Consider the following 25,224-nt stretch of genomic DNA (forward strand, 5'->3'; position numbering starts at 1 on the left):
CAAATTATGCATTACTAGTCACTACAATATCATACCCACTCTTCTCGGTCCAGTTGCTGTCCAGCATCAATTTGCTAAGCAGTATTTCTGGAAAAAAAAAATATATATATTAAAAGAATATATTGCGGTTAATAATATAACTCTTGCAGATCTTCCGTACTGTTACACAAGTGTTTACTGTGGCTGCTACATGTGCAGTATGTCATAATTGAGGGTTGAATTGTAGTGTGATTTTTTATTTTTTTTTTAACATTAAAACTGTACTCTAAAATCAAAGATCACAGATTGAAACAGGCGGCACGGTGGTCGACTGGTTAGAGCGTCAGCCTCACAGTTCTGAGGACCCGGGTTCAATCCGGAGTTTGCATGTTCTCCCCGTGCCTGTGTGGGTTTTCACCGGCACTCCGGTTTCCTCTCACATCCTAAAAACATGCATTAATTGGAGACTCTAAATTGCCCGTAGGTGTGAATGTGAGTGCGGATGGTTGTTTGTTTCTATGTGCCCTGCGATTGGCTGGCAACCAGTTCAGGGTGTACCCCACCTCCTGCCCGATGACAGCTGGGATAGGCTCCAGCACGCCTGCGACCCGAGTGAGGAGAAGCGGCTCAGAAAATGGATGTATGGATGGATGGATATTGAAACATCAATCCAGGTACACGTGCATCTTAATAAATCCGAATTAAAAAACGTATTTCTGCAGTTCAATTTAAAAAAATAAAATAAAATAAATGAAAAAATAAAAAGATTCATCTCCTCCTTGAGCCGTCACCTTATCGTGGTGGAGGGGTTTGTGTGTCCCAATGATCCTAGGAGCTAAGTTGTCTGGGGCTTTATGCCCCTGGCAGGGTCACCCATGGCAAACAGGTCCTAGGTGAGGGACTAGACAAAGGACGGCTCAAAGACCCCTTATGAAGAAGACAAATTATGGACTCAGGTTTCCCTTGCCCGGGGCCCCCCTCTGGAGCAAGGCCTGGAGTTGGGGCTTGAAGGAGAGCCCCTGGTGGCCGGGCCTGCACCCATGGGGCCCGGCCGGGCACAGCCCGAAAGGGTAACGTGGGTCCCCCTTCCCATGGGCTCACCACCTGTGGGAGGGGCCATAGGGGTCGGGTGCAGTGCGAGATGGGTGGTGGCTGAAGGTGGGGACCTTGGCGATCCGATCCCCGGCTACAGAAGCTGGCTCTAGGGACGTGGAATGTCACCTCTATGGCAGGGAAGGAGCCCGAGCTGGTGTGTGAGGTCGAGAAGTTCCGACTAGATATAGTCGGACTCGCACAGCTTGGGCTATGGTACCAGTCCTCTCGAGAGGGGTTGGACTCTCTTCCACTCTGGTGAGAGGCGCCGAGCAGGTGTGGGTATACTTATTGCTCCCAGGCTTGGCGCCTGTACGTTGGGGGTTGACCCCGGTGGACGAGAGGGTAGCCTCCCTCCGCCTTCGGGTGGGGGGACGGGTCCTGACTGTTGTTTGTGCCTATGCACCAAACAGCAGTTCAGAGTACCCACCCTTTTTAGAGTCCTTGGAGGGGGTGCTGGAGAGCGCTCCCGCTGGGGACTCCATCGTTCTGCTGGGGGACTTCAATGCTCACGTGGGCAATGACAGTGAGACCAGGAAGGGCGTAATTGGGAGGAATGGCCCCTCCGATCAGAACCCGAGCGGTGTTCTGTTATTGGACTTCTGTGCTCGTCACGGATTGTCCATAACGAACACCATATTCAAGCATAAGGGTGTCCACACGTGCACTTGGCACCAGGACACCTTCGGTCGCAGTTCGATGATCGACTTTGTGGTCGTGTCATCGGACTTGCGGCCGCATGTCTTGGACACTTGGGTGAAGAGAGGGGCGGAGCTGTCAACTGATCACCACCTGGTGGTGAATTGGCTCCGATGGTGGGGGAAGATGCCGGTCCGACGTGGCAGGCCCAAAAGTATTGTGAGGGTCTGCTGGGAACGTCTGGCTGAATCCCCTGTCAGAAGGAGTTTCAACTCCCACCTCCGACAGAACTTTGCTCATGTTCCAGGGGAGGCGGGGGACATCGAGTCCGAGTGGACCATGTTCCGCGGCCTCCATTGCTGAGGCGGCCGACCGGAGCTGTGGCCGTAAGGTGGTTGGTGCCTGTCGTGGTGGCAATCCCCGAACCCGTTGGTGGACACCAATGGTGAGGGATGCCGTCAAGCTGAAGAAGGAGTCCTATCACGCCTTTTTGGCCTGTGGGACTCCTGAGGCAGCTGATTGGTACCGGCTGGCCAAGCGGACTGCAGCTCTGGTGGTCGCTGAAGCAAAAACCCGGGCATGGGAGGAGTTCGGTGAGGCCATGGAGAAAGACTTCCGGACGGCTTCGAGGAAATTCTGGTCCACCATCCAACGTCTCAGGAGGGGAAAGCAGTGCACCATCAACACTGTGTATAGTTGGGATGGGGCGCTGCTGACTTCGACTTGGGACGTTGTGAGCCGGTGGGGAGAATACTTCGAAGACCTCCTCAATTCCACCGACACGGCTTCCCATGAGGGAGCAGAGTCTGGGTTCTCTGAGGCGGGCTCTACTATCTCTGGGGTTGAGGTCACCGAGGTAGTTAAAAAGCTCCTCGGTGGCAAGGCCCCAGGGGTGGATGAGATTCGCCCAGAGTTCCTCAAGGCTCTGAATGTTGTAGGGCTGTCCTGGTTGACACGCCTCAGCAACATCGCGTGGACATCGGGGACAGTGCCTCTGGATTGGCAGACTGGGGTGGTGGTCCCACTTTTTAAGAAGGGGGACCGGAGGGTGTGTTCCAACTACAGGGGGATCACACTCCTCAGCCTCCCTGGTAAGGTCTATTCAGGGGTGCTGGAGTGGAGGGTCTGTCGGGAAGTTGAATCCCAGATTCAGGAGGAGCAGTGTGGTTTTCGTCCTGGCCGTGGAACAGTGGACCAGCTCTACACCCTTGGCAGGGTCCTCGAGGGTGCATGGGAGTTCGCCCAACCAGTCTACATGTGTTTTGTGGACTTGGAGAAGGCGTTCGACCGTGTCCCTTGGGTGGTCCTGTGGGGGGTGCTTCGGGAGTATGGGGTACCGAACCCCCTGATACGGGCTGTTCGGTCCCTGTACGACTGGAGTCAGAGTTTGGTCCGCATATCCGGCAGTAAGTCGGACTCGTTTCCGGTGAGGGTTGGACTCCGCCAAGGCTACCCTTTGTCACCGATTCTGTTCATAACTTTTATGGACAGAATTTCTAGGCGCAGCTGAGGCGTAGAGGGGGTCCGGTTTGGTGGCCTCAGTATTGCATCTCTGCTTTTTGCAGATTATGTGGTTCTGTTGGCTTCATCAAGCCGTGACCTCCAACTCTCATTGGAGCAGTTCGCAGCCGAGTGTGAAGCGGCTGGGATGAGAATCAGCACCTCCAAATCTGAGACCATGGTCCACAGTCGGAAAAGGGTGGCGTGCCCTCTCCAGGTCGGGGATGAGATCCTGCCCCAAGTGGAGGAGTTCAAGTATCTTGGGGTCTTGTTCACGAGTGAGGGAAGAATGGAACGGGAGATCGACAGGATCGGTGCAGCGTCTGCAGTGATGCGGACTTTGCATCGATCCGTTGTGGTAAAGAAGGAGCTAAGCCGAAAGGCGAAGCTCTCGATTTACCGGTCGATCTATGTTCCTACCTTCACCTATGGTCACGAGCTGTGGGTCGTGACCGAAAGAACGAGATCCCAGGTACAAGCGGCCGAAATGAGTTTCCTCCAGGCTCTCCCTTAGAGATAGGGTGAGAAGCTCGGTCATCCGGGAGGATCTCAGAGTAGAGCCGTTGCTCCTTCACATCGAGAGTCGCCAGATGAGGTGGCTGGGGCATCTGATTCGGATGCCTCCTGGACGCCTCCCTGGTGAGCTGTTCCGGGCACATCCCACCAGGAGGAGACCCCGGGGACGACCCAGGACATGCTGGAGACTACATCCTTCGGCTGGCCTGGGAACGCCTCGGGATCCCCCGGAAGAGATGTATGAAGTGGCTGGGGAAAGGGAAGTCTGGGCATCCCTGCTAATCTACTGCCCCCGCGACCCCTACCTCGGATAAACGGTAGAAGATGGATGGATGGAAAAAGATTCATTACAGAGAATGAACTATTTTATGATTTTGTTATTTTACAGCAAATGAAAACCTATAGTTCACCATCTCAAATAAATTATGTTACATAAGAAACACTCAAAATGACTTTAAGATGGAAATGAGGTTGCAATTGGCCTTCTGAAAAGTATTTTGTGATGAATGAATCTGTATAATTTATGAGTTTCACATTTGGAATTGCAACGCTGAAATGAACAATGAACTATCCTACAGTATTCAATCTAATTTATTGACATGCATCTGTATATTATACAGTGCTGTGAAAAAATATTGCCCCCTTCTCAAATTCTTATATTTTTGCATAGTTTCCCCACTTTAAGATGCTTAAGATCATCAAATAAATGTAAATAGCAGACAAATATAACTCAAGCGAACTTAAAATGTTGTTTTAAATGTGGAAATAAACTATTCAACGTTACCTGGCCTTGTGTGAAAAAGTAATCTCTCCCCTTTTTAAATATGAATTGTGGCTAATCACAACTTTTGGTTAATTTTCACTGAGCAAACCCAAGCCTGATTACCTCCCGACCTGTTCAATCAAGAAATCACTGAAACAGAACCGGTCTGACAAAATCAAGTCAGGCAAAAGATCTAAAAAAGCTGCAACAAAATGACACAACCCAAACAAATTCAAGAACAGTCGAGAAATAAAGTAATTGACATCTATCAGTCTGCAAAGGGTTATAAAGCCATTCCTAAAGATTTAGGATTTCAGCGAACCACAGGCCATTATCTTCACACGCAGAAAACATGGAACAGTGGTGAACCTTCCCAGGAGTGGCCAGCCTACAAATATTACCCAAGAGAACGGCGATGACTCATCCAGGAGGCCACAAAGGAACTCGGGACAACTTCTGAAGAATTGCAAGCTTCACACAATTGCCTCAGTTAAGGGCAGTGATCATGACACAACAATAAGGAAGAGACTGGGCAAAAATGGCATTCATGGCATAGTTGCAAGGTGAAAACCACTGCTGACTAAAAAGAACACATCTTACTTTTGCAAAAAAAAAAACATCTGAATGATTCCCCAAGACTATTATATGGACTGACGAGATGAAAGTTGAGCTTTTTGAAAGGTGTGCGTCTCATTACATCTGGCGTAAATGGAGCACAGCATTTCAGAAAAAGAACATCATACAGTCAAACATGGTGGTGGTAATGTGATGGTCTTGGGGTCCTTATTCCTTCAGGACCTGGACAACTTGCTGTGATTGATGGAACCATGAATACAGTTCAACAGAAAATCCTGGAGAATGTTCAGCCATCAGTTCGTGACCTCATGCTGAAGTGCACTTGGGTTTTGCCGCTGGACAACGATCCAAAACACACCAGCAAGTCGACTTCTGAATGGCTAACAAAAACAAAATGAAGGTTTTGGAGTGGCCCAGCCAAAGCACGAACTTGAATCTGATTGAAATGCAGTGGCATGACCATTAATGCTCGTAAACCCTCCATTTTTACTGAATTCAAACAATTCTGCAAGGAAGAGTGAGCCAAAATATCTCTAGAGATGTGAAAGACTCATTGCCAGTTATCGAAAAATACTTGACTTCAGTTGCTACTGCAACCACTTATTAGGTTTAGGGGGCTATTACTTTTTCACACAGGGTCAGGTAACTGCGCATGTTTTTTTTCCCCCCTTAACAAATGAAATCAACATTTAAAAACAGCATTTCAAGTTTACTTGGGTTACATTTGTCTGATGATCTTAAGCATTAAAGTGGGGAAACTATGCAAAAACCTGTTTGAGAAGGCGCAATACGTTTTCACACCACTGTATAATATACAGGTGCATCTCAATACATTAGAATACCGTAGGTTAGTTCATTGTTCATTTCAGTATTGCAACACCCAACGTGAAACTCAAATTATACAGATTCATTCATCACAGGGAAATTCACCGTAACGGTTTGCTGTCTCTTTTGTTTGCCCACCACACTGAACCACATCACACACATGCAGACATACAAGGAGAGATTCAGTGAAACTGGTGTGCTCCTTCATCACCAAAGTTCCCATCTTTACAGAGGAGTTAAACTGCTGCCCAGGAGGGTGTTACAAACTTCGCCACATGTAAGAAGATGCTGGGACATAGTTGCCCAAAAATATTATGGGCCATAGGAAAACAGCAAAAATGTAATGTTTTTAATGGCAAACACTATTTACACTCAGTTGTTATTCGTCCATCAAAATGAAATTGCTTTAACAAAACACTCCAAATCATCTTCCCAGAAGACTGGAACAGAGAGCTGATTTGTTTATTTTCCAATTTAAAACATCATCAAAAGTCCAAAAAAAATAGAATGTCAGCATTTTAAACATCACACCTGTACTGCTATTTTACTACAGAAGGTTTAATAATACAAAATAAAATAAAAAGTGGTAAATTAAATGACATATTTGGACCATAAAAATGTAATATTTCAGTCTATTCAACAGTAACTCTGTTAAGCAGTGTTTTTTTTCCGCTTCTCTCTCTTCTCTTGCTCTTTCCGTTTTTGCCTTCCGAGCTGTCTGAAGAACAGTCTCTTAGGATTCAAGCCATATGCCTTCAGTCTCTGTTTACTAAACTCCCGACCTCCAATTTTCACTCCAACTGTTCCTGGTTTGCGGTGTCCACCTGGCTGCTTGAGCTTCTTCGCCCATTTTGTCTTAACGTTGTCTTTAACCTGAACCGCTTCATCAGCAGGAAGTGTCTGGGGTTCCTCTTCTGCTTTGATCTTTTTCTTCAGAAACTCCTCAGGTTCCTCTACATCAGACCCAAAGTCTCGAAGAGCTTGTGCAGTCTTGTCCGATGTCTCCATCATAGAGGCTGTGTCACTGTCCTCAGCTTCTCTGTTGTGCCTCTCGGCATTTTTCACACGATCGCGTCGCTTCTTTCCCATCTTGGTCTTCCCAGGTGCCACCTCTTTATACATTCTGCTGATTCAAATCAGATAAATCAAATCAGACTAAGATTTTTCAGCCATGTGGATGGAAAAAGTGCAGTGTGTTCAACTCACTCAGAATATACAGACATCAGTATTTCTCTTTTCTTATCATTCTGTGATTTTATTTTGTAGTTCCTCAAATCATTCATCTCTTCGTGGTCAGATCTGAAAAATCAAAACAAAAAGGGAAGACAATCTAGTCAACTTGAAAGCTACAAATTCGATCTGTAAATCTAAGAGTCCAGTGGTATAGCCATCAAGGCTAGAAAGGCCTTCTCTGCTGGCCTAAATACCACCAGACGCATTGACGTACATTTACAAACCCAAGTATTGGTTTCATTAAATTGAATTTATTCCCAACAGTCTATTCTCTTCATTTTATGGCGTTTCTCTTGGCTGCACTGCTTCCACTGTGTGTATGCGGATGGTAGATTTATTATTATTTTTTGTCCCATCAGATTTCAGCCTCTATGTGTTGCCACGTCAATCTAATCTAACCAGGGTGCTTCAAATCAATAGCGCTGGCTGCTCTAAATCTGGTATACACGCAACCTACTTCAGGATTCGGCAAAACGGGTCTGAGCACTGCCTCCTAGTTCGGGTGAATGCCGATGGACACCGGAAGAAAGCAACTGTAGGAACTTAAAATGTATACAATGTCCTTTGTTTAAGATGTGCCCACAGAGCCACCAAAAATGACTATCCAACGTTTCGGCTTTGTTCGCGTTTACATATACTGTATCATATTTGTATAAATGATATACATCACAAAAATGCTATCCCTTCATAGACGAGCCAGGAGAAGCAGAGAACATGAGACTAATAAAAACTTACATTTAAGGAGACACTACAACCAGGTTTGTGGCTGCTAGGAAGTGCTAAAATTAATTTCTAAAGTCAAGTCACTCATAAAAACAAGAAGTTATCTTCTGCCTTGACGTAACTAGCACCACCAAATATTTCATGTTTTTAATACTATGGTATCAGAGAGCGAGACAAGGATACAGAAGCCAGATGACCTTTGTCTTCTTAATAGAGCAGAGCTCATGTTATAAAATGAATATGTTCTATTTTAAGTGCAAAAAAATTTTTTTTTCGAACACTTATTTAATAGGCTTTACACGATCAGGATTTTTGGGGCCAACCACCGATCAGTGAGTTTAAAAAAACGATAAGATGGAGGAATGTCTATTTAAATGACCTGTTCATTTACTGTATATACACGTGTACTTAATTGCTCAAAAAATTATATTTACAATCAATGTATCTTTGTGCCTCTATGTCAGTGAGGCATAGTGACAGACAGAACAAATGAATGGTCTTCTATTAGATTGCAGGACGTAAACAGTAATTAATGTACCCACTTTTGGTGACATTTTTGTTTGTTGGTGTGCCGTGAGAGTTTTCAATTATAAAATATGTTCCTTGGCTCCATAAGGTTGGAAATCACTGCTCTAGTCAGAGCGTGTATTCTAATCAGTCAGGTCAAACCAACATTACAACGTGACAGAAATAATGGGTGCTAACTTACTGTAATTAAATTACTTTATTTTTAATTAAATGACTTCTCCCACACCAAAACGTTAGAGCATGATTCGACAGACTGTTTACGTCCAACAGTTCGTGCTACCGCTAGCTTGCTAGGCTACATAACATTTTATTACCTGCTTGCGAGCCGTATCGTATTAAAAGTACGTGAACATACCTGAAGCAAGTCTTAAACGAACGTCCGCTCCTGTCCTGAACACCGGTGACAACCAACACACGTTTTTCCCCATTTAGTCCTTATAATACTAAGTTGGCTTGTCGTCGCCACTCTAACGAGTGTATCCGGTCGCATTTGAGCTGACAAGATAAAGCCCAATGATCGTAAAAAACGGGATGCGGTAGTATCGGAAATCAAGATTTTATTGCTGTAGTCTGACGGTGCAATACTGTGCACGCGGTGATGCTGAGTTAATGTCTTTTGCGGCTTTAATGTCATAATGACATCATTGATCGGCTCAGCGAATGACGACAAAGCCGATCAGCCAATCAGCATAAAATGCTAAATATCGGCCGATACCGATCAGCCGATAAAAATCGGTGTAAAGTCTAATATTTAACTTTTGTCCAAAAACACCAGCCATGAACGAAATTGTTTTATCAAGTTCGGCTTGAAACAATGTAATCATAATCAAACTGTACTCCTGCTCGGTAATGTAACACACACAGGAAGTCTTCTATCCCGTTCTCTGGGTTTGGTCACGTGAATTGTGCATATAGAAGATTTACATTTGCTAGGGGATTGTTCTTTGACCGATCAGCTTTCAAATCCAGTGAGATGGCCCTTGATGAAGTCAGATGCTAGTAATTCTGGTTGGTCAGAGCAAAACCTGTCACTCCAAATTTGACTTGCAAAAACATCTATAGTGATCTGCAAACAATTTCTGCATTAATCAGCATTGCTGGTGGGTTTGATGTATTTTATTAATGTTTGTCATGTTATTAGATAAATATTGATGTTGAAAAGCTCCAGATGATATACGTGGCAGTCGCATACAGCTATATTACAATTATTATAAAAAAATGGGATTGAAGGTTTCTATAATTGTGATGTGATAGTTGTTAAATCTGGTCCACTGAAGCCCCAGGTCCCAAATGCATGGCCCGCCACTGTTAACACCCAGTACCTGAACATGCAGGTCTTCTTCAGAGAGCACCATCGATTGAGTTCCTTATCATCAGCACCCAAGATCTGCGGAATTTAAAGAGCCCATCATCAAGTCTAACTGAACCATTTATGATTTAGTTAGATACTGTGTGTTCTGCTCAGAGAGATATTATTTCGTTAGATACTGTGTGTTCTGCTCAGAGAGAAGATTAAGTTTAAAATCATTCCCTGGTCAGAGCTCTCCCATGAAGGAGGCAATACCAGGTCATCTCATTGGCTCATCACTGCAGCACATTGCACATCTTTCCAAGTGTACAGTTCATATTCACTAATCCTGTACAAAAGATCAAACTTAGCAACTGTACATATGCACATCAAATGTGCCTTCTCAATATCAGTTGTATTTGATTCATTACTTTTGATTCAGCTTGAGTTGGTGAGCATTAATACTTAAAAAAATGAGGGTAAACCCATTTCACAGTTCCAATTAACCTGCCATCTAAGAATATCCAGAAATAGAAAAAAAAGTTGACATTTTGTCTACATCAAGGCTTTACCCATTGTCACTTTGCATATTAAGGCTAAAACTTATCACAATTTGGAGTGGGGAAAGGGTCAAGGCAGAACACAGAATAAATGTTTTGTTGCATTTTGTTAGCATTTCTACGTATGACAGTTCTCAGTTTAATTTCTCAGCAAATAAGGCACAAATCCACCATAAAAACAAAAAAAGAATTCAAGCATGAGTGGGTGCAGACAGATTAGAGCTGTGGCCACATTCAACATTCAGGGGACCGGGCCTATGTAGACACCTTCAAAAAGCGGGACTGACTATCAAGCATCCAAGAGACGACTTCGTTGATTCACATTTTTGTAACCTTACATGTATTTTAACAATATTCTAAGGTCTGCTTAACATATGTGGAATTGGATGTTAAAATGAGTAGTAATCAAGGACTGAGCTTGGAAATGAGCGGCTGTGAAGATTGGTGAATAGCAGCCCAATTACACTTAAAAAAAAAATATAAGCCACGTATTTGTTAACTTCATATGCCTTTTGTGACAGTGCGTGTTATGACATCGGCTTTTAGATACAATCCCTCAATTGGGCCACTGTTAGGATTGTGAGGTCGGCACTTGACTGTGCGTTTCTAGATTGTGCAAATGTTCCCATGCGTACCTCATCAGTGGACAGACCAAAGTCATTGGCCAGGACCTGCCTGTAACGAAACCTGCATGGGAGGTCGTCAATGATGTCCTCATAGTCCAGTTTATAGTATTCATCCAGGTACTGCTCAAAACTCTTCTCCTCTGAAATATAAAATATATTCATTAGATGAATGCAACATTAAAGCCGAGTATGTGCATGTTGGAGGATTTGACACTTACGAGGATCAAAGACGGGCTTGTTTTTTGTGACCACTTCTGCAAAGTGAGACTTCTTTTTCTTCTTGCCCATCTGAGGTACATCTGCCTTCTTCATTTTCTTCCTCTCCTTTTTATTCTTTTTAGAAACTGCGTTCTGGCTATGGTCATAGTCTGCATCCATCTGTTTCAATATATGGGAAGATGTCTCAGGAATTTCTTTGTCAAGCTTGGCAAAATTGTTCCTTTAGTGGACCTCGGACCAAAACCTCACTCACAACCCACCGTATGGGCAGTCTACAGTGGAAAACTGGATGAAACCATGGTAAATGCTTGCGCAACCCCCCCGACCTCCGCCCCAATCGCTGTACAAGGTCGCAGCAGACTGGCTATAGAGACTGTCAGTGCTACACATGTAAATTCGATGGGTCTTCACAATTAAGAATGCATGCACTATGAATGGGACCTGTACTATCCTTTTGTATGCCCGAAGTTTGCACCACAGTTAGCAGGGTGTTTGAAGACCATAAGATGAATGGATGACACAGTCATTGTACATTGTACACCAGCAGTCATAACACAAGTAGGTCTTTGTTCACTCTTCTGCATTAAGTTAATTGAGATTCTGGCATTGTGTTAATAGATATTTCATAAAAAGTACTAGTAGTATCAGCACTCTGTATTAGTGAGTAGTCAAGTGAAAACTGGTGTCAGTCTGAAAAAAGTGGTATCGAACATCCCTACTTGTGAGGGCAGGCTGTATTAAATTAGCTAACAAAAAGATACTTTAACTTATGTCGGCAATCATAGGCGCACTTTTTGTACACATTGCACTTAATCTTCGCCCGCCGCCATCGCAGCAACTTATTTCTACATGGAGTGGTGTGTGCGACTGCAGTAACATTAGTCAAAGTGGAAAAATTATCCCTGCGAAGCTTTGGGGAAGAGAATTTGCATCAGCCTTTTTTGCAATCCAATTATTCGATCGTGACAGTTTAGAATGTGTGACTGTTACAAGCGTCACAAGTACAACCTGCGGTCTTAGCGTAGAAAAAAAAATTGCAATTCACACCTACTCTCCACTCACTGGATACACATTTTTTCTATAATCCCGAGAGGAAGTCAGGCATGCTAGCTGAACATGACAAGTACGTTGGCCACTCAAACTTTCCTCCTTTCACGGCGACCACGCGGCCCCCAGTGCAAGCTACCAAATTGACCCACGCGTGTCTAAAACACACAGTGGTTTGTGAGTGAAGCATATTGTATATGACAGATTATGATGCGTATGACCGTGCTGAGGTGAGGGTTCAGGTTACAAAGGATTCACTTACGATGAAATCCTGGTCATCACAGTGCGGCTCTGCGGCATCATAGTCCGCCTCTTCGCCATACGTTTCTTCTTGCTCTTCTCCTGTCCACGTGTCCCAGTTCCACTGCTCTGTTTCATACACAAACAACAAAACATCTTAATATGAAGACATGAGCAATGTGGCTGAAATAGACGGAACTGATGGAAATTATAAATGTAGTTGAGTATTTTTTTAATTCATTAAGCCATTTCCCTATACAGGTACAACATGGCAGCAATGGGCTGGATATCACATGGTACCCGCAAATGTAATTGTTGTCATTTGATATAACCTGGCATTTTGATTGGCCATAAAGATCACTAAAATTCATAAAATAAAAAATTTCAAGTTTTGAATTGCAGTCAAATTAGTTGTAGACTGTCAGCAACCAATGAAAACTAGATGTAGAACACTACTCACTGCACGATGCGACTGCATTTTATAAAATAAAATGGTGGTGTTCGCACATGTTGCTCTGTGTGGGGCTGGCTTTAGTAACTGAAGAAATTGCTACAAAAATGTTTGAATGCTTAGAAAGGATTAAAAGACTAGCTGATAGAAATGAACAGACTTTACCCTCAAGGTTATCATCATCCTCAAACTGAGGCTTCTCATCTTCTTGCTCGCCATAGTACTTGTCCCCAAAACATTTCTGCAAATAAAGAGAAAGTTCATACACTTGCAATGCACCAATAAAATATCCAACTAAGTGAGGCTTCGACCCAATGCTTTCTCATATGACACACCCAGCTGGTCATCATGTTACTACAAAGTCCAATTAGACAAACACAATGCACCTGCAGGGGGCTGAGTCATCCCTAATCCCCGCCCCCCAAAGAAATAAAGCTCATCCTTCTGAATAACATACTTTCCACCTAGGTCTTGAAGAGCAATAGTTCTTGTCCTATGGACATTTTAGACTTCAATTAGCAATTACAACACAACCAAGCTATATCACAGTCTTTGCAAAGATAATAATCAGTCTACATCGATACAATCAGAAAGGCATTAATTAAACAATACTGACATCTTGCTAATATAGTACACCTCCCATATAAAGTGCTAACCATAAATAAGTAGACCCCTTTTAAAGGTAAGCTTTTTTCTTAATATTCAGAATTTTGATCATTAGACTGTGGCTTAACTGTTTGTGTAGCTTTGCTAGATTTTCCTTGTTGTGAACTCATTTATGCAACATTGTCATATTAAATTTGTGTTGGAAAAACAGTTTTCTCACACACAAAAATGTGTTTTTCTAACAAAAAAATTGACAGGTTCCTCTTGCAAGGAATGGCCCACATTTGTGGCAGTATTTTTTTTTTTTGTATAATATAAAAAATAGAAGATCACTGTGAATAAGGTAAACAAGTGGAAAGGCTCTGAGACAATGTTCCAAAATGTATGTGCCTTTTTGTGTGAATGTGCACCGACCTGCATGAGCTCGTCATGATGTTGTGGATTGAAATCTCCTTCCAGATCAGCTTGACTAAAAGCTAGCTTGTCATTGCCAGTAAGCTCCTGAAGCATCTTCAGTTTGTCCATGATCTCGTTTCGCTTTAAGTTCTTCAGTTGCTTCAGCTGCTCCCGTTTATGCTGTTTCTCCTATGAGAGTTGAAGAGGGATGGAAAATTATGATGGCATATTAAGAACTTAGATGATCGCAATATGTCCCACCATCAATATACCGAAACTTCACAGATGTGCAGTCGTATGAAGTCACACGACACAGAAACATGGAATACTTAAATTCTGAATATTTATAGCTAAACCCTACGTCTTAAAAAGCCCTGCAACTATTTTGCGTATTTTCCCAGTCTCAGAAGTTTCACAGTTTTGTCTAATCTTAAAATAAATTTTTACGGTGATGCTTTTCACATACCATCTCCTTCCTTTCTTTCACTTCCTCCCTTTTGCGTTTTCTGCGATCATCTTTGGAGCGCACTGAAGTGGCAATGTTGCGAGGATATGTCTTGATCTGATGAGCATCGGGCTCCTCAAAACGGAAATTGTAGCTTCTCTCAAAGTCCTGCTGCCGCTCCAAGAAGGTCTCGCCTTCCTCTTCAGAATCCTCCACATCGTTCTGCACCACCTCCTCATATGTCGGGATCCTTCAAACAGTAAGTTGTATTGCATGCTTGGTCATATGTAGTTTTACTTCATAGTTCAATAGGAAGACATCCATCTTCTATACTGCTTATCCTGCTCTCACAGGGGGCTGCAGTCTATAACAGCTGATTTTTTTGGGGAAAAAAGAACAGGCAAGACTATACCCTGGACTGGTCGCAAGAGAATCTCAGGGCATAGAAACAGACAACCATTCATACCGAGCCCATGCTGCCTACACTGAAATCAGACATGTGAGCCAATACACCATCAGTGGAATATAGGAAGACAAAGCAGAGGGGGAAAAATATTCTACCTCTCATCGTCGTCGTCGTCATCTTTGTAGCGTTTGTTTAGAACATAGTCTCGAAGGAAACATTCATTCTCATCCAGTTCCGGGTCATTCCAGTAGTCTCGTAGGTATTTCTGTCACAACATAAACATGTTCATGATCACAGCAGTTAAAGCAAGGACATAAGTGCACACTAACAGTGGCATTTATTTTCACAGGTGTTGTTTGATGCTCATCCAGTTCTTCATAGTTGTTTGTGAGGTCACAGAATGGACAGAGGAATAATGAACAAATACATTCACAATACTTTAATTTGAATGGAAAATGAAAAGGCGGCACGGTGGACGACTGGTTAGAGCATCTGCCTCACAGTTCTGAGGACTGGGGTTCAATCCCCGGCCCCCCCTGTGTGGAGTTTGCATGTTCTCCCCGTGCCTGCGTGGGTTTTCTCAGGGCACTCCGGTTTCCTCCCACATCCCAAAAACATGCATGGTAGGTTAATTGAAGTCTTTAAATTGCCCCTAGGTGTGAATGTGAGTGTGAATGGTTGTTTGTGTGCCCTGCGATTGGCTGGCAACCAGTTCAGGGTGTACCCCGCCTACTGCCCCATGATAGCTGGGATAGGCTCCAGCACTCCCGCGACCCTTGTGACGATAAGCGGCTCAGAAAATGGATGGATGGAAAATGAAAACAATGACTCCATTTATCCACTTTCTATCAAGCTTGTCGTCATTAGGATCATAGGTGAGCTAGCGTCCCAACTAAAAAAATTCATATTACAAATCTGTTTTGTTCCCAATGCACCTTGACCTTTGTTCACATGCAAGCTGAGTTTTAGGTCCAAAACCTTTCAGCAGATGTGTATCAAGATGTAGGTGTTTTTTTTTGGGCTTGTCTTCTTTGTCTTCACATTAGTGTGCCCCCTTTATCTCCCGGAGAGCAGATATTGTTTGTTTTGATAACACTATTTTCGAACGTTATATTTAAGGCTATCTCCACTTTAATATCAGTTTCCCTTATCTCCACCAATATGGTACAGTGCCTGTGGACATAGCATTACTTTTCAGATCTATCAAAATTCATTTACTCACCATGTCCTTCACCTCCTCCGGTCCGTCAAGATCCACCTGCCCTTTGAGCCACTCCACATAGTCTGCCTCCTCTTTGTCCTATAAACACACAGACATGTAGAGATGTTCATGGGACTTGTGTTCACATTTAGAAGTGTTCTGTTTTTTTACTCTGTCTGCTCTGGTGTCAGTGCATGCTGTGTTTTCCTGCTTATATTTAAATGTCTCAGTGGCTGCTTGACTTAAGGGAATTGGTGACTCCTGTTTTATGTTATGGCCTGGACACCCCTAGACAGGCATAAAAGTACCACTTCAGGTACAATCTTAGTTCTGACCTGTTCTTCCTGTGTTTTGATCCTCCTCTTTAGCAACTGGGAGACTCCTTCCCCACTGCCGTCATTTTCATCATCACTGTCTTGGATGAACTTTTGGAAACTGAAAGAAATCAACGTGATCAGGGCTTATGTTAGCTGTCGTATACCTGCTTTTAGCTGTTATCACATGCGGTTTCGTTTTTAAAAAACACAGATTTCGACTTGATTTGTTTAACATAAAAATTGTTGGTACCTTTCTTTCAACTGCTTCTGCTCCTGCAGGTAGCTGGGGGAAGAGGCCCTCTAGAAAGGAAAAGAACAATTAGAAACATGCCCAAATTGCTTGGCAGCAATCTTAGCCCATGAAAATACCTACTTCTAGTCTTTTGGCTGCCTCCTCATCATCACTGTCACTATCCTCATCATCATATTTTCTGAGGAATCAAATACATGTTGCAATCAAAGAAGGGTGGACAAAAATCTATGAAACTTCATGCACCTACTTTGAGCAACTCAAACAACTGAAGGGCACTTACAAATATATGCATCAGTCACATTGTAAAACACTTAAAAGCTCTTCCAATATATTCACAGTTACAGTAACACTTTCATCCGTCCATTTTTTTAATATAACTTGTCCTCATTATGGTCGTGAGTGAGCTGGAATATATCCCACCTGACTTTGGGTGAGAGGCGTGTAAAGTCTGGACTGGTCGCCAGCCAAACCATTCTCACTCACACTCACACCTTTGGACAATGTGGGTCTTTAATACACTTCACATCAGAGGTGGGACCAAGTCATTGCTTTGCAAGTCACAAGTAAGTCTAAAGTCTTTGCCCTCAAGTCCCGAGTCAAGTCTCAAGTCGAGACATGCAAGTCCTACACTTTGTTTTTCGAGTCCTTTTACCAACAAAATAAAAACATATTTTAATATATATATATATTTAGATTTTAATAAAGGATATATTATATACTGCATTTATATATTTAATATATTTTAAAATCCACATTTATCAAAATAAATTTGACAAACAAGTGCATTGAACCTTTATAAGAAAAGTAGGGGGCTGATCAAAATGTTTACACCTTCAAAACCAAGGGGGGGGGCTCAGTTTATTGCCCCTTCAAAACCGATCAATAGTACATTTTCAGTTATTCAATGAAAATGCTATGACTTACTTTTTCTCATTTTATTTCTGAAGCGACATTATACAGCTCTGTCACAAATAAAGGTTCATATCTAGTAGTGCTGCAATTAGTAATAAAGTATTCTACTCACAATTTTATCGGAATAATAAGGATAAGGATAACATTTATTTTAGCTTGGTTAAAGAGCTATTATGTATACACAAGAGAAAATTAGACATTTCACTTCATAATGAACGACTAATTGGTTTCCTCTTTTAGATAATCACTTTTTTATTTTATTTTATTCACATTGTGCATATAGCAAGAACGAAAGAGAGAGAAAAACAGTGAGTTGCACATATACAGTCCCCGCCAAAACTATTGGAACAGCAAGGTCAACTCCTTTTTTTTTGTTGTATACTGAAGACATTTGGGTTTCAGATAAAAAGATGAATATGAGACAAAATTTCAGAATTCCAGCTTTTATTTTATGGTATTTACATGTAGATGTGTTAAAAAACTCAGGACAGAGCACCTTTTGTTTGAAACCACCCACTTTTCAAGTGAGCAAAAGTATTGGAACAGACATTAAATTAACTTAAAGTGTATAACATTTAATATTTGGTGGCATAATACCATGAAATAAAAGCTGAAGCAAAATCTAAGAAATTGACCTTGCCGTTCCAATGCTTTTGGAGGGGACTGTAGATATAGAAATAGAAAGCTACGAAATGTCGGTTTCTCAGTGCTTTGGTCAAAGTAGCAAGTTTTTTCAAATCAATGGGGTCGAGTCCAAGTGAAGTCACAAGTCATTTCTATTCATGTTCAAGTCGAGTTGGAAGTCCATCCATCCATCCATCCATCCATCCATTTTCTGAGCCGCTTATCCCCACAAGGGTCGCGGGAGTGCTGGAGCCTATCTCAGCTATCTTCGGGCAGGAGGCGCGGTACATCCTGAACTGGTTGCCAGCCAATCGCAGGGCACATATAAACAAACAACCATTCGCACTCACATTCACACCTACGGGCAATTTAGAGTCTTCAATTAACCTACCATGTATGTTTTTTGGGATGTGGGAGGAAACCGGAGTGCCCAGAGAAAACCCACGCAGGCACGGGGAAAACATGCAAACTCCGCACAGGCGGGGCCGGGGATTGAACCCCAGTCCTCAAAACTGTGAGGCAGACGCTCTAACCAGTCGTCCGCCGAGTTGGAAGTCTTTTAACATAATGTTAAGTCGAGTCTAAAGTCATCAAATTCATGACTCAAGTGTGACTCGAGTCAACACTTCTGCCTAACATGCATGTTTATAGAATGTGGGGGGAAGACGGATTACCCGGAAAACATGCAGACTCTCCACAGGAAGACCAGAATAGCGATTCAAACCCAGAACATCAGAACTGTGAGGCAGACATGCTAACCACTAAAACAGCATGCTGCCTACTTGTTTTGATTAGGTTAATGAAGGAAAATCGCTAAGCTTTGCCTCCACAAGCCACAATAGTGTAGGATTCAAATAATGTAGATATTCACACTTAGTAGGTGACTCACCCTTCCTTCTCTAGTATGACTTTACGCTCATAGTCCTTCAGGTACATGGGCTTCACGCTTGACTTTGAGGTTGATGGTTTCAAAGCAGTGTTGGGTGCGTCTGAAAAAAAGAAACGTCGTCGTTTAGTCAAGGGAAAAGTTATTGAGAATAGGCCTATGTCATGTAGCCGCCACTGACTGGTTATCGGAAGTTGACACTCAACGAGCTGCTCTCGATTGTGCAATTTGAGTAGCAATGGAACCACTGTTTTCCATGTTTCACTCCGTTCGCGTTATTCACCTTACCACTACACACAACTACTGATGACGTAGAAGACGTGTCCTAGTTTTAATCACGACTTTGAAATTTCTTAAAATACCAAGTACACACATTATTATATTCAGACAACATTTCCCGAATTTATAGTTGAAAAGTCCCCCGCAAAGACTCTCATCCATAAGCGCATCTTTAAATATATATTTTTTCTATGCTTGTGCCAAATGTGATGTAAATTGACCAATTCTGCACACACATTTTCTGGCCACACCGTTGGTCATTTCTCAAACCCGCAATGATGGCTCATATTTTTTTTCCAATGCTTCCAACGCTAATTTCACAAATTTCATCAACTACAAATGTCTCTTTACTATATTTATTCCTCACTATGTATTTTAAGAACTTATTGAGTGTTTGTTCATTCACGACTCTTAATTAGTTTTTTTTCTATGCATGTTTTAGTGCCAAAACAAACCACACATCACCTGACTGCCATCTTCCAGCTCTGTTTGGCTCTTGATCATTATTTTGTAAACCTGGGCCCTTGGTTTTCTATCATCATTTTATCATTATTATAGTTGTCTGTTTCTGTGTTTAGCAAACTTTCCAATGATACCACAAGCTTTTTGACAATGAGATAACGATTATGAAAGTTCTGTAAGTTTGTAACTCAGATTCAACAAAAAAAGGTTGTGTTGTTGCTGTTGTATTGCTAATGCTGGTTTGATGTAAATCAACAAATCTTTGAAATGTTACACTAATATCGACTGAAAATATGAAAGCAACGCAAATAACGAACAAAAATGAGAAACACCTTCTGAGTAGAATTTCGCATCTTTCTGATAGATCTTCGGATCTTTCTTCTTTAGGAGTGACAATGTCCTGTAAAAGTCCCTTTCAACCCCTGGATCCAACTCCTAGAGGGTCGACCACAACACAAGTAAGTACATTAGACTGCTTTTTATTTATTTTTTAAAAATTATTCTTGACAAATTGAATGGAAAGCTACGCTAACCACTTCGCTGTCTTCCGAACTGGACTCAGATGATTCCGATTCATTGTCAACATCGCGGTCTCCATATCGATCCTTTACTGCACAACAACACACAAAATAAGAGTCAAAGACAGCGCAGCTTCCACCAAATAATACAATACAATAATACTTGTTTCCACGTTAGCACGCGACACGTATGTTTTAGCCAGCGTTAGCTAACATTAACACACTTACGCCTCTGCAGCTCTTCTTTCTGTCGGTATTTATCATATCTCTTTGCGAATTGGGAGTTGATTTTAAAATCTGTTTTGGCAGACATGATACGGTGTGGTTTTACAACGTGTTTATAATCCCGAAGCTAAGAAAATTAGAATCATAGTAGACTGGCGCATGCGTAGAGGGGAAGCACGTGTTTTCCTGTGCACGTATCATAGTTCTCCTGTAGAGGGCGTAGTCACACTCCGCAGTGCTCTTTTCAATAATGAAATATTATACATTTGATTGTTGTATTGTTGTTTTTACAACAACAACAACAAAAAAGCAACACAATTTGTGAAAATGTATGCATCAAGAATGAAAAATACAATGTTATCCACACTCCTAAAACCAGCAGAGGACCATCGGAGCCAGCAAGGGCTTCTCTGCTGCCCTGATCAGTCTTAGAAGCACTGACTGAAATGTACAACCTACATTATAATATTTGTTCCATGACCAAAACAATTTATCGATAAGCATCTCTGTTGAGTAAAATGTATTTTATTAAAGTTTTGCCATGTTATTAGATGCATTTTGATTTTGCACTGCTCTTGATGATGTACATTTCACAGCTGCATGCTGTTATATTGCATTTTTCTACAGTATTGATGGTTTCTAAAACTGTGCCATGATAGTGGTGGTATTAAGAGGTGGATTAAGACGGGTAAGGCCCCACTGAAGGCCATGGTACCAAATGCACCACCTGTCACTGCTTGAAAGTGACATTTCTGTGTACAGGGCTCCTCGGTTTATGATGGAGTTCTTTTTTTTTTTTTTTTTTTTTTTTTTTTTTTTTTTTTTTTTTGTCGTCCTGTTCGGCTGTTAGGTCAAGCAGAATGGAAAATCTGTATCCCTTTCATGCCGGAACAGCTTTACTGTGTCACAGTGGAGTTTTTAAGCTTCTGCTATGGTATTATAATTGAGCTTTATTGAAAACCAGACTTGATCAGTCGAACAGAACAAAGTTTCTAGAAGGGAGAGAGAAACAAAATCAAAAGACAACGCACTAATTGTAAACAGGACGAGAGATGTAAATCATTACATTATCTTCAACAATGAAATATTAAATATGAGTGTTGCATGGGGCTGTACTGCTACACCCTGTGAGGGAAGGACAGGAGAAGATAGAACAGGACAAGGACAGGAGAAAAAGCATGCAGGACAAGGGTCATGAACCCGACTGTACAACTGAAGTGTGGTCGCATTAATTATGTGAATTATAAAAGTCTACAGGACGAGAGTATAAGTGAGGGGCTACACAAGCGATTTGTATATTCATCAGTTATTTGTCACAGTAAGTGTGTGACCCCACACCCAGTGAAAGAGTCCTAGGAGTGTGTGTCTACAGATACATGCAAGTGAATTGGTATGGTTTTACATGCACAAAGACTGACAGAAGTGTCCTGTAAATGCTGTGGCTGCACCACTCAATCAATCGAGGGGCGGGATCAGGCCCAGGAGTCCACCTGAGAGCAGCCTGGCGGACCGGACACGTCCCACACCGAGGGACCCAGGGCGGTCCGCCGGCCCCACCGAGGCGCCCCGACAACCGGCCACCCAGTGGGGGCCGCAGGGACCCAATGTCACCCCCCACAACCACCCCACCCACCCACACGCCCAGCCACCCCACCCCCCGTCCACCTCCAGGAGAACAAGATGCCCAGCCCAACCCGCAGGGCCCGCAATGCAGCCACTCCCCGCCCAGCCCGAGGGCGGGAGAGTGTCCCTTGTTTGTTGGAAAGGAGGGCAGATAGGGGCACCCGACAAGGGATGATGGAGTTCTGTTCCCAGGGGCGTTTCTAGACCCGGCCAACGCTAACACAGTCATAGTCATAATTACAGTACATACTGTGTATGTATGAAAAACACTTCTAGGCCATCATTATAAAACAATCATATTAAACTAAGTAGCGCGATAACTGTTCTTTTCGTGACGTTCATCATCTTGAAATGCATGTGGGAAACCAAGGACCCCTTATATACAATTATAAGGCATCCACACCATGTATAACTATAACACATAATTAAAAAATGTACAATGTGTCATATATAGTACAGTGATTTGAAGCTACGGCGCCGTGGTATATTTGTGGGCTATGTCACTGGAAATAAACAAATTTCACTTAATTGGTCCAAAAAAAATATTATTTACTACAAATAATGTAGTTTTTGTCATCTATCTATGCCAGGGATATATGGTGACAGGCAGACCAATTAAAAGCTCTTCCACTAGATACTGTAAGTAGAATGTACAGTATCCACATTTTGCGACATTTTTGTTTGATGGTGTGACAAATGATTTTTTTTTCTAATATAATTGATAATTGGAATTGTTTTGGGCATTAACAAAGTTAAGATAGCCTCTATGTTGTCCTGTCACTTATGTGTCACAAATGTTTCTTCTGTCTTTATCTCTTTAGGCAAGGCCAAATGACGTATATGACCATACTGTCATCACATTGCACTTGGGGGGGTAAAAAAGGAAAATGATTGGTAAAGAATTTTCTTAGGCTCTGGAATATAAACTGAAGCCTGAAAATAATTCTCTTGATGTTAATGTTCTCAGATGTTAACGCTTTAGCACCAGCAATGTTGAATATAGATTTTGTTAACAGAAGCAACCAACTAAGGACTTGTGCAAATACAGTCTGTCACATAGACGCAAAGGTTAAATTATTGCTTTTTTGTCGTTTTACTGGAATAATAGGGCAGTGACACATAACCTTGTGCAGCCCAATTAATGATTAATAATGTCATGGGATCAGATGCAGCATTTGTTTGAAAAACAGCAGATCTCTGCCGTCACAGCCAAGAAAAACAAACTTTATCTCCACAATGAGAGTCTGTTTTAGTTGAAGTTTAGTCAACCTGTGGTATGGTTCATGTTGAATTTTAAAGAAAGACTATACATTTGCCTGTAACACTTTAGGAAACCTGCAGGCATGATTGGCTTGTTGTTGCCTGGAAGTGTCACTGTACCCTCTCCCTCACACCTCACTCAGGTTATCAGCTCCATGCTTCCGTTAATGCCCGGCCTTGAACTTTGCACATGACCACACAGTAGAGAGGAGTCACAGAGCTGGGTGCTGCCCTTCTCGTTGCAATGGTTGTTCTTGTTGTGGCTGAGGCAACAATTTCAATATGCCAAAATGCTAAATTTTCTGCGTGCAATTAATAAATATATTTCCTTCTGTAATCTAAAAGTCTACACAGCAGTTTATTGTTAAATACACCTTTTAAGAGCAGAGGCTGCTGCGGCAGGGCGCAAAGGGTGGAGGGAAGAGGAAGAGGCAGGTCCAAGGAGCAAAAGAAAGCAGCTCCACAGCTGTTGGCAGTTCTGTCTGTTCGAAGACAACCACAGCAGTCCGGTTGCGATTGATTCAATGCCCTGTGACTGAAATAACTCGGACCAAGCGAGCGTAAAAAAACACATCACATTTTCAGCCATGTCTGCATACCACAGCTGCCAAACTGTTGAATATGCTGCAGCACATACTGTATATCAAAACTGTGTCACACATAGCAGTATACTCCATGTGGTGCTCCTTGTAAAATTAAGAAAACCAAGACAATAAACGTATAAAACCTACAAATATGGCTTCCAAATATGCTTTCCGTGTTGTGAAATGTTTCACAACACGTCCTGAAGACATTCCTAAAAACAGATCCCACTCAATACTGACCATATGTAATAATCCATCCATCCATTTTCTGAGCCACATATCCTCACAAGGATCACGGGAGTGCTGGAGCCTATCCCAGCTATCTTTGGGCAGGAGGCGCGGTACATCCTGAACTGGTTGCCAGCCAATCGCAGGGCACATATAAACAAACAACCATTCGCACTCAGATTCACACATACAGGCAATTTAGAGTCTTCAATTAACCTACCATGCATGTTTTTGGGATGTGGGAAGAAACCGGAGTGCCCGGAGAAAACCCACGCAGGCACAGGGAGAACATGCAAGCTCCATACAGGCGGGGCCGGGATTTGAACCCCAGTCCTCAGAACTGTGAGGCAGACGCTCTAACCAGTCCCCCACCGTGCCACCTCTGTTGTAAAATTAATTTCTAAATATTTTAAAAAAATATGTAATAGCTCTTGATCAGCCCCTAAAATGGCTATTTTTATCATGTCCCTCCCTCCCTCTTCATGAACAACTCCCATATCAAGTATCGCTAACTGATAGATTTGGTCTTTCTTGTAATTGGTAACACATTTACCTTTATCACAGACATATTCTAAATAGTAGTAATTGTTAAAAGTTGTGTCTGTCAACATAAACGTAACCCTGTTATTAAAATATTTGTAGCTATAGAGGAAGAGAAAAAAAGTGACCTGCATGACTCAGTAGAAATGAAATCCTCAACTATTTGCTCTGACCATGGGGAGACAAAAGCTAAGTCCTCTCTCCTATTTTTCAATGTTTTTAGCCATAATGGTGTGTGTCACTCAGACCGACGCAAACCCGTTGGTTTATTACAAAAAAATACATATTGCTGCAATATCAAAGTTTTAATTTTTAATTTTAGTGCTAAATTTGTTCTTGACTAGTTAGCCTAACAGCTAACATCGCTAGCTTGCATTCTTGAGCAAAAACTCCAACATTAGCATTGTTTCATAACCCTGTCAATTGCAACCCCGGTCCTGTAATTACAGTAACAATGAAATTAAATGAACAGTAAAAAAAAAAGAAACATTATTTATTTAATTGCAATTCATTTATTCAGCGATATTTGAAAAACATATTTTCTTGGGTGCCTAATACTGTAGTTGCAATTGTGTACGCTGCTGATTTCAGTTACTTCCCCAAGTTATTGAACTAGAAATAGCTTTTCCAGCTTTGGTTTGAGCATCCATCCAT

General features: G+C 42.3%; 1 protein-coding gene, 1 long non-coding RNA gene and 1 other non-coding gene across 12 annotated transcripts; 1 reads left to right on the plus strand and 2 right to left on the minus strand.

Annotated features, from left to right (window-relative positions):
* Positions 1 to 6,224: 6,224 nt before the first annotated feature.
* Positions 6,225 to 20,529, minus strand: kri1 (KRI1 homolog). Of its 2 annotated transcripts, none has more exons than XM_061748678.1 (18): positions 20,339 to 20,529; positions 20,126 to 20,202; positions 19,925 to 20,027; positions 18,855 to 18,954; positions 16,550 to 16,607; positions 16,427 to 16,476; positions 16,195 to 16,294; positions 15,881 to 15,958; positions 14,814 to 14,923; positions 14,274 to 14,502; positions 13,826 to 13,996; positions 12,971 to 13,046; positions 12,377 to 12,483; positions 11,067 to 11,226; positions 10,858 to 10,988; positions 9,697 to 9,761; positions 7,097 to 7,189; positions 6,225 to 7,016 (listed from the first exon to the last, which is right to left on the minus strand). In XM_061748678.1, the coding sequence occupies exons 1-18, from the start codon at positions 20,421 to 20,423 to the stop codon at positions 6,542 to 6,544; spliced, it is 2,268 nt and encodes a 755-aa protein (XP_061604662.1). In that variant the 5' UTR covers positions 20,424 to 20,529; the 3' UTR covers positions 6,225 to 6,541. The 2 variants fall into 2 exon arrangements, with proteins under 2 accessions (XP_061604662.1, XP_061604663.1); XM_061748679.1 differs by having other exon boundaries at positions 6,225 to 7,013; positions 20,339 to 20,526.
* Positions 9,871 to 9,967, minus strand: LOC133466675 (Z30 small nucleolar RNA). Its single transcript, XR_009785006.1, has one exon. It is a non-coding gene; the product is annotated as a Z30 small nucleolar RNA (small nucleolar RNA).
* Positions 13,268 to 23,673, plus strand: LOC133465662 (uncharacterized). Of its 9 annotated transcripts, XR_009784710.1 has the most exons (5): positions 13,268 to 13,487; positions 14,332 to 14,511; positions 19,957 to 20,050; positions 22,549 to 22,597; positions 22,780 to 23,588. It is a non-coding gene; the product is annotated as an uncharacterized LOC133465662 (long non-coding RNA). The 9 variants fall into 9 exon arrangements; XR_009784711.1 differs by lacking the exons at positions 22,549 to 22,597; positions 22,780 to 23,588 and adding an exon at positions 23,601 to 23,673; XR_009784714.1 differs by lacking the exons at positions 22,549 to 22,597; positions 22,780 to 23,588 and adding an exon at positions 23,606 to 23,673.
* Positions 23,674 to 25,224: the final 1,551 nt, after the last annotated feature.

The sequence above is a fragment of the Phyllopteryx taeniolatus genome, chromosome 16, assembly GCF_024500385.1.
Source record: "Phyllopteryx taeniolatus isolate TA_2022b chromosome 16, UOR_Ptae_1.2, whole genome shotgun sequence".
NCBI classification, from domain to species: domain Eukaryota; kingdom Metazoa; phylum Chordata; class Actinopteri; order Syngnathiformes; family Syngnathidae; genus Phyllopteryx; species Phyllopteryx taeniolatus.

What these genes read in the sequence shown, in the direction of transcription:
- kri1 (XM_061748678.1), bottom strand. Translation starts at nt 20,423, where the DNA reads ATGTCTGCCAAAACAGATTTTAAAATCAACTCCCAATTCGCAAAGAGA. An exon ending in AGGCAGCCAAAAGACTAGAA is followed by an intron (nt 16,477 to 16,549) that starts GTAGGTATTTTC and finishes TTTCCTTTCTAG; the next exon opens with AGGGCCTCTTCCCCCAGCTA. An exon ending in AAGAAGACCTGCATGTTCAG is followed by an intron (nt 7,190 to 9,696) that starts GTACTGGGTGTT and finishes TTGATTTTTCAG; the next exon opens with ATCTGACCACGAAGAGATGA.